This window comes from Perognathus longimembris, chromosome 3 (genome assembly GCF_023159225.1).
Source record: "Perognathus longimembris pacificus isolate PPM17 chromosome 3, ASM2315922v1, whole genome shotgun sequence".
Taxonomy (NCBI): domain Eukaryota; kingdom Metazoa; phylum Chordata; class Mammalia; order Rodentia; family Heteromyidae; genus Perognathus; species Perognathus longimembris.
Genome location: NC_063163.1, coordinates 73,107,536 through 73,122,685, shown reverse-complemented (window position 1 = coordinate 73,122,685; position 15,150 = coordinate 73,107,536). Strand labels below are relative to the sequence as shown.

Here is a 15,150-nt window from a genome sequence, read left to right as displayed (position 1 = left end):
GGGACCAGAGCCATGCCCCTGCCACAGACCCATGCCCTCTGCTGAGCCACGCCCCTGCCTCAGAGCCACGCCTTCTCTGCTGAGCCACGCCCTCTTTGCTGAGCCACGCCCTGCCTCAGAGCCATGCCCTCGGCTGAGCCACGCCCCTGCCTCAGAGCCACGCCCTCTCTGCTGAGTCACGCCCCTGCCACAGTATCCTATGGTCTAAATCAGTCAGTAGCCAGTAATAGAAACTGTTATCTTTTAAGGTTCCTTCAGGTATTTGGGGGACTTCATTGTTCATTCCTTCTCCTTTCTGTATAATAAATAACCCCTTGTAAGTATGTACTACAGCTTGAATATGTGTTTAACTCCTGGCTGATATTTTTATAGGCCTTGGGATTTGAAACCAGGTGCTTGTGCTTTGCTAAACAAGTGCTCTACCACTGCAGCTACCACTCGGGACCCTTTTCCTTTAGTTATTTTTCAGATAAGGCCTTGTGCTTTGGCCTGGGGCTGGCCTTGGACCACATTCCTCCCACCCCTGGAATGCAAGTGTAAACTGCCATGCCATTTTGTTGATATAGTGTCTTGCTAACTTGTTGCCTGAGTTGGCCTCAAAACATGGCTTTCCCATCTCTGCCTCCCATGGAGCTTGGCTGTAGGCCAAACTACTTCTTTGAGATAGTGACTTGCTAACTCATTTTGGAAGCACTAGCACCTGAGCTCGGGACTTTATGCTTGCTAGGTAAACGCCTACCAATTGAGCCATGGCTATAGTCCTTTTTGCTTTGGTCGTTTCTGAGTCAGCATCTCACTTTATGCCTAGGCCAGCTTCAGTCACAATCCTCCCATTTATGTTTCCTACTGTAACTATAATAATATGCACTTGCTACTATGCTCAGAATTTTCTGTTGAGATGGAGGGTGGGGGTCTCATGAACTTACTTCCCAGGACAGGCCTTGAACCATGATCATTGCACATAAGTTGAGTCTCCCATAGTGACTCAATGCATGAGTGAAACTCTCACTCCTCATCAAAGCACATGTGTGGTGCTCAGGTTATGTTTTGTCATCCCTTCTGGTCAAATTCATTTTCAGCATACAATACACTGGGAACACAGGTTGGATCAAGAATTTTTTTAGAACACCCCGTGGACCCTGAGATGAATAAGAAACCCATTCATAATGAGGAGAAAAAAAGCCCCATGACCCTCTGATAAAGTCTCCTGTAGGAAAAATTCTGCTTCTCAGAAACAGATGTGGTACAGTGTGATCAGCAGGTTCCAATGACAGGGGAAAGAAGAGACAGACTGTCCTCAACCATCAAGTTGCAGAAATGGCCTCAGTCGCCAGGGCAGTTTATAGTCTAGTAGTCAAACTAATCATTATAAAAGGTAAATGGGAAATTCAAATGTGTCTCTGACCACAAAATTTGGAACAACTTCAGGAAATTAGGAAAAGGTTGAATGGTAAACACCATTGGCTATGGGGGGTGGGTATTTAAATGAAGAAATAATTGGTCAGGTACTGGTGGCTCACACTTGTAATCCCAGCACTGTTGTGCCAAGTTTCAAGACCACCCCCAAGAAGACCACTGAGATTCAGACACTCCGAAATGCAAAAGCAAGGCAAGGCTTTATTTAACGAGCTGCCAACTCGGGCCTCGTCCTACCCACCGACACAGCGGAGGTTAGGAGGGAGCCCCGAGCTGTGATTACACAGGGCTTATAAAGGCAAAGAACAAGGTTACAACAATCAGCTGTGCAAGCGAGATTAGAACACAGGTACAAATCTGATTGGCTCAGGGTTCGATTCTAAAATGGGGTTCACGTGGTGGGGCCTGACTTCAAAGTCTGGCACCTCATTTCCCCCTTTTTCTTTTTGGTACCTTGGGAGCCAATCATGGCTCCATTCTGTCCATTTCAATGGCTTGCATGTCTAGGGGATGATATAGAGGTAAGGCATGGGCCAGTAGGGCCCAATGTAGTAACCAAAGGGCCTGTCACCATTTCTTCAATAATAGTCTCTGTACCTCTGTTTTGCATGCCTCTAGTTTATCCTGCCTCATCTTCCCAAAAACAACTCTGGTCCCTTGATTTTAAAGGGGGGCTGATGGGTGAAGATCATCTTCTGTCTTCAGGCTGACTCAGGGGCGTAGACCTTACCTAGCCAGGAACCTATAACCTTAGTCTCAGTCTAACTTTCTTTTCTTGAGGCGAAGGCAAAGCGGCCCAGCTGGGTGCTTGGAGACCTCCCATGTTCCATCACGGTAGTTGTCATCCAGGGCAAAGGGGTCAGCTGGCCTGGCGTGGAAGCAATGAACCCAAGTGGCGATGCCGTCCAGGGTCCCCTCCACCGTGGTTAATCTGTTGATTGGGGGCATTGGCAAGCTGACAGGCCTTTAACAGATCTCAATAAGGACAACACAATCTCAGGTCTCCAAGCTTTCTTTCCTAAACAGATGTATCAACTTAAAATTCTTACTGCCAGTCAGGGCTTTGAGTAAATGCGGGGGGTGAGATTTTAATCTATCCTCTCATTTAACAAACTTACCCTTACCAACCACTATCACATATGACTGGCAAATTCCTGCCCAGTAGACAGACATGGGCACTGGAAAGGCATGCTCATGAACTATTCTAGGACTTCTCGGCTTTAACTTTTGAAAGGCCAACAGTAGTGACTCTAGGATCTGACACCATCTCTGCCATCCAAGCAGTGGCTTACTGCCTCTGGATGCTCCATCACTTTTGTCCCAGGAGGAGTGACTTTCGACTTGGACTCAGGGCCTGAGTGCTGTCCCTCAGCTCTCCAGCTCAAGACTAGCACCGTACCACTTTTGAGCTCCACACCACTCCGTTCCCAGCACTCTGCTGGCTGATTAGAGACAAGTCTCTCACAGGGACCTTTCTTTGCCCGGGCTGGCTTCGAACCTCAGATTCAGATCAATGAGTCTTATAAGGGGCCACTTTACTCCAATTATAAGCAACAAGGTGGTCCACACAGAAGTAGTTTTTAAGCATGCTCTCTTACCTGGAACTTATTAAGGGTCAGTATTAGATCTTGACAAACTTGTAGGAATCACCTGTGCTTCTCTGCGGGCCTGCTGGAAACTTACAAAAAACCTACAAAGAAGCTGGAATGGCAATTAAACATTTTGGTAGCCATAATTCTCCTTTTCTCACTTTGCGATAATTATTTAGGACAATTTTACTTCCAAATTTCTTATCTAGAAATGTATTCTTGATTTCCAAAGCCTTTTTACTAACCCAACACTTTAGCTTTTATCTGCATTGGAAAAACTGAAGCTCACAGACATTCTGAAACCAGGTGCCGCCCTTTGCCTACAGACTGCTTGTTTCAAAAGAGCCTCTTTTTTTTTTCCAGTCCCAGTTACTGCATGGCATGAAGACCTTTGAACTCAAATGACAATTTTTCCTTAATGCAAGAATTACAATTAGAAATACTTATCCATTCATCTTTCCAATATATTAGTGAGAAACATTGGCCCATTTTGCCATTTCTTCCTACATACATAGAGTTAATGAGAGTTTACTTCTGTGCCATTAGTTTAATATATATCCTTTTAAATCCAAATTTCTGATACTTAGCTCTGATTTTTTTAATTAAACATTTTTAGCATACCAAATAATTTTCTGCTTAAGAAGGCTGGGTGGGGGTCCCCCCAGAGTTCTTTCTGTGGACACTCACACTCTGATTGTGAACCATCGCCTGTACATCTTTCCAATGAGCTATGCAGGTTTGACACAAAAGAGACTGTTAGACTTACAAACAACACAGAGATGACAGCGCAGCATGGTGAGGTCACTCCCTGCCACCTGTGGGTGGCTTGGGCTGGCCCTACATCCACCCCGTCGGCGGCTGCGGGTCAGGACTTGGGACTTGGGGCTGATGCGTCCGTGTCCTGGGCTGTACTGGGCAGGACCCTCTGGAGTGGAGGGCACAGCTGAAACATTTTCCTCAGAGTCCTCCTCTTGTAGAGTTAACTGGGGTGGGGAGTATGGAGCGGGAAACATTCCCTCCATGCTTCCTCCCTGGAGGACAGGTGGGTATAATTTCTTCTCTTCCTTCTTGGTTTCTCTCTTGTCTGGATGGCCCGAACGAGGGGTGTAGATTAGGTGTTGCAAAGTCCTGATCTTACCTATGTCAAAGCTCCCTCAATTAGCTCCCTCAAAGGTGGGTCATTCTGACTTGCACAGGGTGATCCACTTTTCCTTCTTAAGGGCCACAACCTTGGTTCTGAGCTATCTCCTTAACCTCCCTCCAGTGAGCTAGGATCAAGTCTAGGGGGCTAGATGGAGGTCCTCAAGATAGAACGTTACCCATAGCTCTGATCAGATGTTCAGTCCAAAAGGCTACAATAAACAAACAATTAATACAAAAGGAGGAAAACACACAGGCCTAAGAAAAGCTACGAGTTGGAGATCTCCCAAGCTGGCCCACAACCTCCTACAAGGGTGCAGAAGGAATGGACCCGAGTTGGCCCACAACCTCCTGCAAGGAGTGGACCCGAGTTGGCCCACAAGCTCCTGCAAGGGTGCAGAAGGAGTGGACCCGAGTACAAGGTGGGCGGGTTGAGTCTCGTTTAGGAGGCCCTCCTGGTCAGTTCCGGCCAAAAACCAAACTGACTCGCGCCCTACAAGTATAAGCAAAAGCAAAACAGACAAACAGACAAATTACAGGACAAGACAAATGAACAGCGCTGTTTTCTTACCTTTGGAGTCTGGGATCTCGGGGTCTCTGGGGCTATCCCGGACGAGCCCCCAAATGTTGTGCCAAGTTTCAAGACCACCCCCAAGAAGACCACCGAGATTCAGACACTCCGAAATGCAAAAGCAAGGCAAGGCTTTATTTAACGAGCTGCCAACTCGGGCCTCGTCCTACCCACCGACACAGCAGAGGTTAGGAGGGAGCCCGAGCTGTGATTACACAGGGCTTATAAAGGCAAAGAACAAGGTTACAACAATCAGCTGTGCAAGCGAGATTAGAACACAGGTACAAATCTGATTGGCTCAGGGTTCGATTCTAAAATGGGGTTCACGTGGTGGGGCCTGACTTCAAAGTCTGGCACCTCATTTAATGAAAATTTGGATACAAATACTTGCTAGTTTTTGTAGACACCTTTTCAGGATGGGTTGAAGCCTATCCAACAAAGCATGAGACCGCGAATGTAGTGGCTAAGAAGATCCTGGAAAAAATCCTACCCAGGTATGGCTTCCCATGCACCATTGGGTCGGACAACGAACCGGCCTTTGTCTCAAAAGTAAGTCAGGGAATAGCTGCTGCACTGAGGACAGATTGGAAATCGCATTGTGCTTATAGACCCCAGAGTTCAGGACAGATAGAGAGAATGAATCGGACTCTAAAAGAGACCTTAACTAAATTAGCCTTAGAGACTGACGCAGACTGGGTGTCACTCCTTCCTTTTGCTCTGCTTAGAGGAAGAAATTCTCCCTATCAGCTTGGCTTTAAGCCTTCAGATTGAATTGCTTGCTGATTTGGATGATGCTGAATTTTTGTGTAAACTCGATTGCAGCTCGTGCACAAGAATATGTGACCCCTACTTAAGGCATTATATGATTCTGCTTCTGTCCCTACCCCCTATTTATTCAGACTAGGGGACTGGGTGTTCATCCGAAGGCATAATCCCAGATCCTTAGAACCACGGTGGAAGGGACCCTAGATGGCATCGCCACTTGGGTTCATTGCTTCCATGCCAGGCCAGCTGACCCCTTTGCCCTGGACGACGACTACCGTGGTGGAACATGGGAGGTCTCCAAGCACCCGACTCAGCTGCTTCGCCTTCGCCTCAAGAAAAGAAAGTTAAACTGAACATTGTTATAACTTTCTTTTTGCCTTCTTTCTTTACTACCCTGGCTAGTGTTGATGTTATTTTGGCAGCTCACTCCAAAGTGAGGTGACCCCCTTATTTTAGGTAGTTTTGGGCTTGCTCAGGAATACGGTATAGCCACCCGACCCTTAGAGCACAGCTGAGAAGTTTATGTATTATTTTGTTGCTTACATCTGGATACTAAACACTATACAGCTAATGGTAAGTCTGTATAGCTGAAAGTTAATTTTCAGTTTGCAGTAATCCTGCAGTCCCTTGGTAAGGTTATAGGTTCCTGGCTAGGTAAGGTCAATGCCCCTGAGTCAGCCTGAAGAAGTTACAGAATGATCTTCACCCATCAGCCCCCCTTTAAAACTGAGGGACCAGAGTTATTTTTGGATACTACTTTGGGCCCTACTGGCCCATGCCTTACCTCTATATCATCCCCTAGACATGCAAGCCATTGAAATGGACAGAATGGAGCCGTGATTGGCTCCCAAGGTACCAAAAAGAAAAAGGGGGAAATGAGGTGCCAGACTTTGAAGTCAGGCCCCACCACGTGAACCCCATTTTAGAATCGAACCCTGAGCCAATCAGATTTGTACCTGTGTTCTAATCTCGCTTGCACAGCTGATTGTTGTAACCTTGTTCTTTGCCTTTATAAGCCCTGTGTAATCACAGCTCGGGGCTCCCTCCTAACCTCCGCTGTGTCGGTGGGTAGGACGAGGCCCGAGTTGGCAGCTCGTTAAATAAAGCCTTGCCTTGCTTTTGCATTTCGGAGTGTCTGAATCTCGGTGGTCTTCTTGGGGGTGGTCTTGAAACTTGGCACAACAGCACCTCAGGAGATGGCCATCTGAAAATCAAGGTTTGAAGTCAGCCTGGGCAGGAAAATCTGTGAGGCTCATGTCTCCAATTAACCACCTTTTTTTTTTTAAGGCAGTTGCGGATCTTATCTCAAGTGATACCGACTAGCCTTGAGCAAAAAGCTTAGGGGACAGCTTCCATTTCCTGAGTTCAAAGGCCAAGATACACACACACACACACACACACACACACACACACACACACACACACCACATGTAATGAACAGTCTAGGCCCTGATTTCAAACCCCAGTACCCATGTGCATGAACGTGCATGTCTACATGCACAGAAAAATTATTTAAAATATACATACTTGAAGACAAAGAAATGTGAACCCTAGGCAATAAATAAGAGTAAGTTTCACTTTTGCCATATGATGAAAGAAACACACATTCTAACTCCAAGATTCAGGCCCTTGTGCAGAATGGCACCTTCTTGAAAACCCTGCTTTTGTGCATTCCTTTAGAGGCATCTTCTCAGTGCCCTCTGAATGTCTCGGTTCCTCAGGCTGTAGATGAAGGGGTTCAGCATGGGGGTAACCACACTGTACATCACTGAGGCTGCTCCACTGGGGTGTGAGCTGTGTGTGGTTGCAGCACTGAGGTACACACCCAGGATTGTACAGTAAAACAAGGAGACCACAGACAAGTGAGACGCACAGGTGGAAAACGCCTTGTACTTCCCCCGGGCTGAAGAGATGGCCCGGATGGAGGACACAATCTTGGAGTAAGAATACAGGATGGCAGCCAGGGGCCCCCCACCCAGCAACACAGATGTAAAATACATCACCATGTCATTAGGAAAGGTGTCAGAGCAAGCCAGTTGGACTATTTGATTCAGTTCACAGAAAAAATGAGGGATTTCCAAGTCTGAACAGAAAGACAGCCGCAACACCATGAAACACTGTAACAAAGAATGCAGGACACTCACTGCCCAGGACGCCAGCACCATCAGCACACAGAGCCGGGGGTTCATGATGACTGTGTAGTGCAGGGGATGACAGATGGCCACAAAGCGGTCATAGGCCATCACGGTCAGAAGAAAGTTTTCCAGTCCCGCAAAAAGGATGAAAAAATGCATCTGTGTGATGCAGGCAGCATAGGAAACGAACCTTCTCCGAGTCTGTATGTTCGTTAGCAACTTGGGAATGGTGGTGGTGGTAAGGCAGACGTCAGAAAGGGAGAGATTGGACAGGAAAAAGTACATGGGGACATGGAGGAGAGGATCAGAGGTGATCGCCAGCGTGATGAGCAAGTTACCAATTACAGTGACCAGGTACATGGTGAGGAAAAGCCAGAAGATGATGGATTGTAATCCAGGGTCCTCTGAAAACCCAACAAGAAGAAATTCTAAACGTTGTGTAGAATTCTTTTGTTCCATGTGGCCATATGTCTGAGGAAGTGAGATAAAAATGAGAGAGAGAGCGAGAGAGAGAGAGAGAGATCCTGCATGATGCATCTTTCAAATACTGCCATTTATGTTTTACAGTCAAACTTTTTCAGCTTGTGTGGGTGAGTGGCCACTTTTAATGGATCCCTGCCATTTCTGAAGCTCACAAACTGCTCAAAATATCAAATAAAATGGTAACCCCTCTGAACAACACTTTAATAACAACAATGAGATTACCAGAGGAATTAAAAATTACCAGAGGAATTAAAGACAGTGTACAATCAAAGAATACATTCCAGATGAACATCAAGAAAAGTATGCATAATATCCATGTGTGGCAGAGTAGCGGTATAGCTAAGTATTGGAGTGCTGGCTTAGCCCAGATACCTTGAAGCTGTCTCCAGCACTGGAAATGAAAAGGCAATGTGAATGGTTAAATTATCTCCTTCAAGGCAAGAGCACCAGAAGTAAATAGGTTAACATATATTACTTAATTTTTTTTTTTTTTTTGGCCAGTCCTGGGCCTTGGACTCAGGGCCTGAGCACTGTCCCTGGCTTCTTCCCGCTCAAGGCTAGCACTCTGCCACTTGAGCCACAGCGCCGCTTCTGGCCGTTTTTTCTGTATATGTGGTGCTGGGGAATCGAACCTAGGGCCTCGTGTATCCGAGGCAGGCACTCTTGCCACTAGGCTATATCCCCAGCCCTACTTAATTTTTTTAAGCTTTTGAATTTGAAAACCATTAGTTTTGTGTGTGTTCTGGTCTTGGGACTTGAACTCAGGGCTTGGGCACTGTCCCTGAGTTTTTCAAGGTTAGTGCTCTACCCCTTGAGCCACAGCTCCACTTCTGGCTTTTTGGTAGTTTATTGAAAATAAGTCTCACAGACTTTCCTACCCAGGCTGGCTTGAACCACAATCCTCAGATCTCAGCTTCCTGAGTGGCAAGGATTATAGGTATGAGTCACCAGTGCCTGGCTTGAAAAGAAAATAATTTAAACTCACATGTCGTCAGTTAAGGAGCTGCAAGCATGCTGGGTCAGAACCAGGCATGAGGACTTTGTCCTGTGCATGGGGTGGTGTTTGCTGGCATCATGGTCCTTCACTCGCCCTGCCCAGTGTCACAGCCAACATCATCCTTACTGTCCCCTAAGTCACAAAAACAAACCTTTCTGAGAACCTGTCTTTAAATAAACAATCTCCACATACTATCTGCCAAGCCATTGAAAATGGATAATATCATTAACAATTTAATCAGGCAAATGCACAAGACCATCTAGCTTATAAGCAGGAAGCCATAGCAGCCAACGTTATGCAGTGATTGAAGTGATTAAACATGACCTCGTTGGAAGGAGGAACTTCCCTAAGGAACTACAGAGAAGACAAAGTGGAAACAAACCAAATAAGAGTGTTTGTGCAGAGGAAGCTTTGAATGCATTTTGTATAAAGTGTGTGTGTGTGTCTGTGTGTGTGTGTGTGTGTGTGTGTGTGTGTGTCTGTGTGTTTGGGTGCCATGTGTCATTCCTGCAATTCCAGTTGCTCAGAAAGCTGAGATCTGAGGATTATAGTTCGAAGCCAATCTGGGCAGCAGAGTCCATGCAACTTTTATCTCCAATTGACCAATAAAAAGCCAGAAATGGAGGTGTGACTCAAGGGGTAGAGTGCCAGCCTTGAGCAAAAGAAACTAAAGAGCAGGAGCTGGTGGAACATGCCTGTACTCTCAGGTACTTGGGTGGCTGAGCTATGAGGACTGTGGTTAGAAGCCAGACAGGGTAGGAATGTCTATGAGACCCTTATCTTTAATAAACCACTCAGAAAAAGCTGGAAGTAGTGCTGTGGCTCAAGTGGTAGAGTGCTAGCTTTGAGAAAGAGAGGCCCAAAGACAATACCCAGGCCCTGTGTTTAAGCCCCAGGATCAGCAAAGATAAGTAGGAAAAACTAAGGGGAAACACTCAGGCCCTGAGTTCAAACCCCAAGATTAGCAATGCACAGTACACATGTGCGTGCGCGCGTGCACACACACACACACTCACACAATTGACACTGCCATTTTTAACTTCATAAATTAAAATGTTTTGTTAATGAATTCATTAGTCAAGTGTACAAACTGCTTTGCAAATGACTCCTTCTCAGGTGAGGGCTCCTGGGCCGGCTTGGCTCTGAGGTGAACTCGGGCACACATACCTGGTTGTCTTTCCTGCAGGACCTGCTGAACTCTGACTCACCGGATTGGGGGTCTCCAACAGAAAACGCTTTGTGTGAGTCTGAATTTGTCCCTTGAAGGTTGAAGATAAAGGACTAAATTGTGTTCTCCAACCAGAAACAGGTAAAGCATTGGTCTCTGAGCTGGACTTAGGACTCCCAAGACAAAAGTCCTTGTTCTGATCAGCCCAAGATGAACTATTGTGAAGTGAAGGACAATAGACCAGAGATGTATATGAACAGGGGCTGTATCGAAAGCCCTCTTAGACCTGCTCATTACACAGATGTGTCTGTTACTTTACACCCTGGGCACCTTGTTCCCTGTGGGGTGCTGTTTTGGGACATCAGCCATTTTCTCCTGCAGATTTTCAGTTCCCAAGAGATCAGCTTAGAAGCCAGAAGACAGATCTTCATTAGCCCTTCTACATTCTACGATTCTGACGTCCAGAGAGAACTTCCCTCTAAACACCTTTTCCCACCCCAATGCCATTTCCTCCCGAGCTTAACAATAAATTACTGGAAGTAGCCAGGTCCCTTACACTTCCATATTCTTGACTCACGTCAAAGGCACAGCCTCTGGAATCCTCAGAAAACTACCAACACCTCTCTTTAACAAGAGGGAGGCTATGTTGTTCTCATTACAAAGTCATAGGCGCCACTTTGTTGAGCTTCCTGATGCCTTGTCCCCAAACAATTCAGGAATCCATACTTAGTGCACTCGTTAAGAACTGCCATGTGGAGCTCACATGATTAAATTTGGGGCAATTATAAGAGGTAGAGTTGTCTTTTTTCTTTTCCTTTTAAAAAATGTTGTTATAAAGATGGTATGCAGAGGAATTACCGGTTCATAAGTCAGGTAATGAGTATATTTCTTTCTAAACAATGTCATCCCCTCCCCTTGCTCCCAGTTTATGTCTTTAAAAAAAATTAAGTCTTCGTACAGGCATTGTTCTAAGCATATTTATCTTACAAGTGTTTTATGTAAAATAATGCACTAGGAACTGGTGACTCACACTTGTAATCCTAGCTATGCAGGAATCTGAGATCTGAGGACTGTGGTTAAAAGCCAGACCAGGCAGGAAAGTCTGTGAGACTCTTATCTCCAATTAATGAGCAAAAAGCTGGAGGTGTGGCTCAAGTGGTAGAGCACCAGTCTTGAATGAAGAATTGCAGGGACAATGCCCAGGTCCTGAGTTCAAGACCAGGATACACACACACATACACACACACACACACACACACACACACACACACACACACCTAGTGGAGAAATATGTGTTTTCCAAGTGTAACTCTGGGACTTTCATGTAGCAGGAAGTAAGTTGGCAGAGTTGTTGTTGAAGGGAGACCCTGCTAGGCAATTATAACGTCCTATCTGTGTTTGATTCATTTTTCAGTGTCCCAGTCAGGATCCATGTTCAAAAATCATAGTCATTAAGATTTAGTTAATTAAAACCAAGAGATAAAACGCTGTAGCATCACCTTATATAGCCAAAATAAAAAGTAAAATGGAAGTACTGATGACTCATTTGTTGGTGGAGAAGTTTGGAAGCTCTGTTTATTTTAACTCAACAGCCTCTGTTTCTTTAGCTAAATCTGAAATTTGAGTCATGATCAGAGACCAATGGCTGCCAGAATAGGAATCATCTTTTCCTCAAAACAAGCAGACTCCACGTTTAGAACAGTTCTGGTTTGAGAGAACAGTTGGGCAGAAAACTACAGCAAAGCTAGAGCTCGTGAACCACCGTTTCTCTTGCATTGTGTGGTACCGGAGCCTGTGTCAGTGCGTCATTACCAAGTAAAGCCCATCTTGCACTTTATACATACATTTTCCATTGTACATTAAACAATTTTGGGAAGACATACAGCAGCATTAGCCCCCAAGCAAATGAGAAATTTAGAGTATTTTTCATCACTCTGAAACATCTGTGAGCTCCTAGGGTCATAGTGACCTTCTCAAGTGTTTTGTGCCCAATATATTTTGAGTGATAAGAAACCCTCAGTTTCATTCATGCCACTGTCTTATATTTCCAAGGACAGAAAAGGATTTCTCACATTGTTTCATGTTCTCACAAAGTAAGAATTGGGCTATAAACTTCCTTGGGTCCTAGCTACAAGCTCATGACTTTCCTTGAGTCTGGGGGCAGGACACTGCCCCTGGCAGCAGCCTTGGCTGGGGAGGGCATGATGCCCACCAATACAGGGCAGACACACTGCCTTGACACCGGTTCTTTCCTTTTGCTTTTAAAATAGGCACTTTACAGTGCTTGCCGCGTATACATGAAGCCCTGGGTTCGATTCCTCAGCACCACATATATAGAAAAAAGCCAGAAGTGGTGCTGTGGCTCAAGAGGTAGAGTGCTAGCCTTGAGCAAAAAGAAGCCAGGGACAGTGCTCAGGCCCTGAGTCCACACCCAAGGACTGGCAACAAAAACAAACCAAACAAATAAAATAGGCTTGCTTCATCTTATTTACATACATCTGAAGACATTGTTTTAAAAAGCAAATAAGTAAATAGACTGGGTGCTATGCAAGTGTATTAACTGAAATATGAGAGCTTCAAGGGAGAATTCCTTAGTTCAACAAAATAAAACACCAGGATGCAGGTACACAAATGTGGAGTGGGGTCAAGGGAAGAAAGTGGACCAATGAGGAGAAGAGAGGGGGAATGTGGTTAAAAATGCAATGTACAACCTATAAAATCAAGGAAAGAGAAGGAAAAAGTGGGTTAGGAGGGATGGGTGACAATGTTGAAAGGGGTGGCATTGTTCAAGATGCAATTATTCATAAATGGCTTTGTTTAATGGCAATTCCTTTGTATTGCTACCTAAAGATAATTTTAGAAAGATAACAAACATTAAAAAAAAAAAGCCAATGCTAGTGGCTCACAATTGTAATCCTAGATACTCAGGAGGCTGAGATTTGAGGGCTGCAGTTAGAAGCCAGCCTGTGCAGGAAAGTCTGTGAGAGTGTTATCTCAACTTCAAAAATAAACGACCAAAAAAGCCAGAAGTGGAGTTGCGGCTCATGGTAGAGCAAAAGAAGCTCAGGTACAATGCCCAGGCTCTAAGCTCAAGTTGCAGAACTGGCACCAAATAAACAATAAATAAAATAAAAATTAAAAAGCACATAGTTTGCCATATAGCAAGCCATAACTCTGTTTAATATGTTTCCTTAGAAGGAAAAAATTATCTGCCAAAATATCTAACCAAAATGTAAGAAAAGAATAAGCCAAAACAAAAGTAAGCTCTCCATGTGTACATTTATGCTTTTGTTACTTTTCTGCTAATTACATAGTATTTCACACTCCTAAACAGGAAACACATCTGAAGTATGACATATTGGTAGGAGAAACATAATTGCAGACATGGCTATTATAGTCACAATTAAAATCTGTCACCCAAACAAAAGACCCGCCCAGGGGAGGCAGCCCTGCCCCTCAGCAGTGAGCAAGAACCAGGACTCACCAGGATTCACGCAGTGAGACCAAAAGAGGTTATTCTTAGGAGAGGATCACAAAGGCTCAATAGTTATGTGCAAATGACCATATAAAATGATGCTTAATGAAATGGACTCCAAGAAACAGAAACAAGGTGGTTTTTTATTGCACTATTTGCAGTTCCCTTTTTCATGTAATAATAATAGCAGTCTCTTTTTCTTATTCTTATTTTCTTATTATTTCTTTGTCTACTTATTCCACATACAATACTTAATTCTACACATGACCATAGTATCTTGTTTATTACATTTGTCTGCATTGAGAGAATCCATAATAAATTTCTGCCAAGAAATATGTATATGCTATTTCTCCCTTTGCCCCCTAATACCTGTTTATTTATGGAATTTCTAAACCTTATTGATGATTTTCTCATTAGGCCTGAAAATAAATTCTTTTCAAACATTAGTTTTTAATCAAGTCTTCTTCAGAATGCTATATCATTACTTAACTAGACTTTTGAATTACCTTTCAATATCTTTACAATTCCCTTTTCTTTTGGCGACTGAAATTTGTGGGCACTTGTATGATTCATTTTTTATAATACCACACATTGCTCTCTCTACTCTCATGCTTTAGTCACAAAGACAAATTACATATCTCAACTCATGTGAAAATTGTGTGATACACTTGAGTGCCCAGGAATCTTTACAGTATACTTTTTAGATTTCTGTTAGACATATGTCAATGTGGATAGAAAAGTAGGAAGACTTAGTTTTTCCTAGAACTACATCCATGCAGTAATCCACCATGGTTCTTCTGTCTTTGATCCTAGACACAAGCCACTGACATGAGTGTTTTAACTGAAAAGAAGGTACTAAATTCTACCACTTTTAGTGTTGGATTCCTTATTTCTCCCAGAATGTGATCTCTCCCTGAATCCTGGCAGAGAATTTCTGTCTGGCCTAAACAAGATGATGTAGCACTTTGGTGAAAAGATGCAGCCCAACAGGCCGGCACTGGAGGCCAAGATGGAAAAGACCTCCATGGCCACCATGACCTTCCCCTTGGCACTGTGGTAGACAGGCAGGAAGCTGAGCCAGACACTGCAGAACACCAGCATGCTGAAGGTCAGGAACTTGGCCTTATTGAAGGTGTCAGGCAGGTTCCTGGCCAGGAAAGCCACAGTGAAGTTGGCCAGGGCCAGGGTGCCCAGGTATCCCAGGACACAGAAGGCGGCGGTGAGGGAACCCATGTTGCACAGGATGAGAATGTGGCCATATTCAGAGTGTGCATCTGTGTCCACAAAGGGAGGAGAGGTTCCCAGCCAGAGGCCACAGAGAGTCCCCTGGATGAGGGTGCAGATGGGGATGATGAGGTTAGGTGCCCCAGAAACCAGCAACTGCCTCATTCTTCTCCCTGGAGCCGTGACT

The 15,150-nt window shown here is 44.7% G+C and overlaps 1 protein-coding gene across 2 annotated transcripts; it reads right to left on the bottom strand.

Annotated features, from left to right (window-relative positions):
* Window positions 1-1,516: 1,516 nt before the first annotated feature.
* LOC125348794 (olfactory receptor 7A5-like) lies at window positions 1,517-8,075 on the bottom strand. 2 transcript variants are annotated; one of them, XM_048342334.1, is made up of 2 exons: window positions 7,166-8,075; window positions 1,517-1,536 (listed from the first exon to the last, which is right to left on the bottom strand). In XM_048342334.1, exons 1-2 carry the CDS (start codon window positions 8,073-8,075, stop codon window positions 1,517-1,519), a joined length of 930 nt encoding a protein of 309 aa, XP_048198291.1. The 2 variants fall into 2 exon arrangements, with proteins under 2 accessions (XP_048198291.1, XP_048198290.1); XM_048342333.1 differs by lacking the exon at window positions 1,517-1,536 and having other exon boundaries at window positions 7,158-8,075.
* Window positions 8,076-15,150: the final 7,075 nt, after the last annotated feature.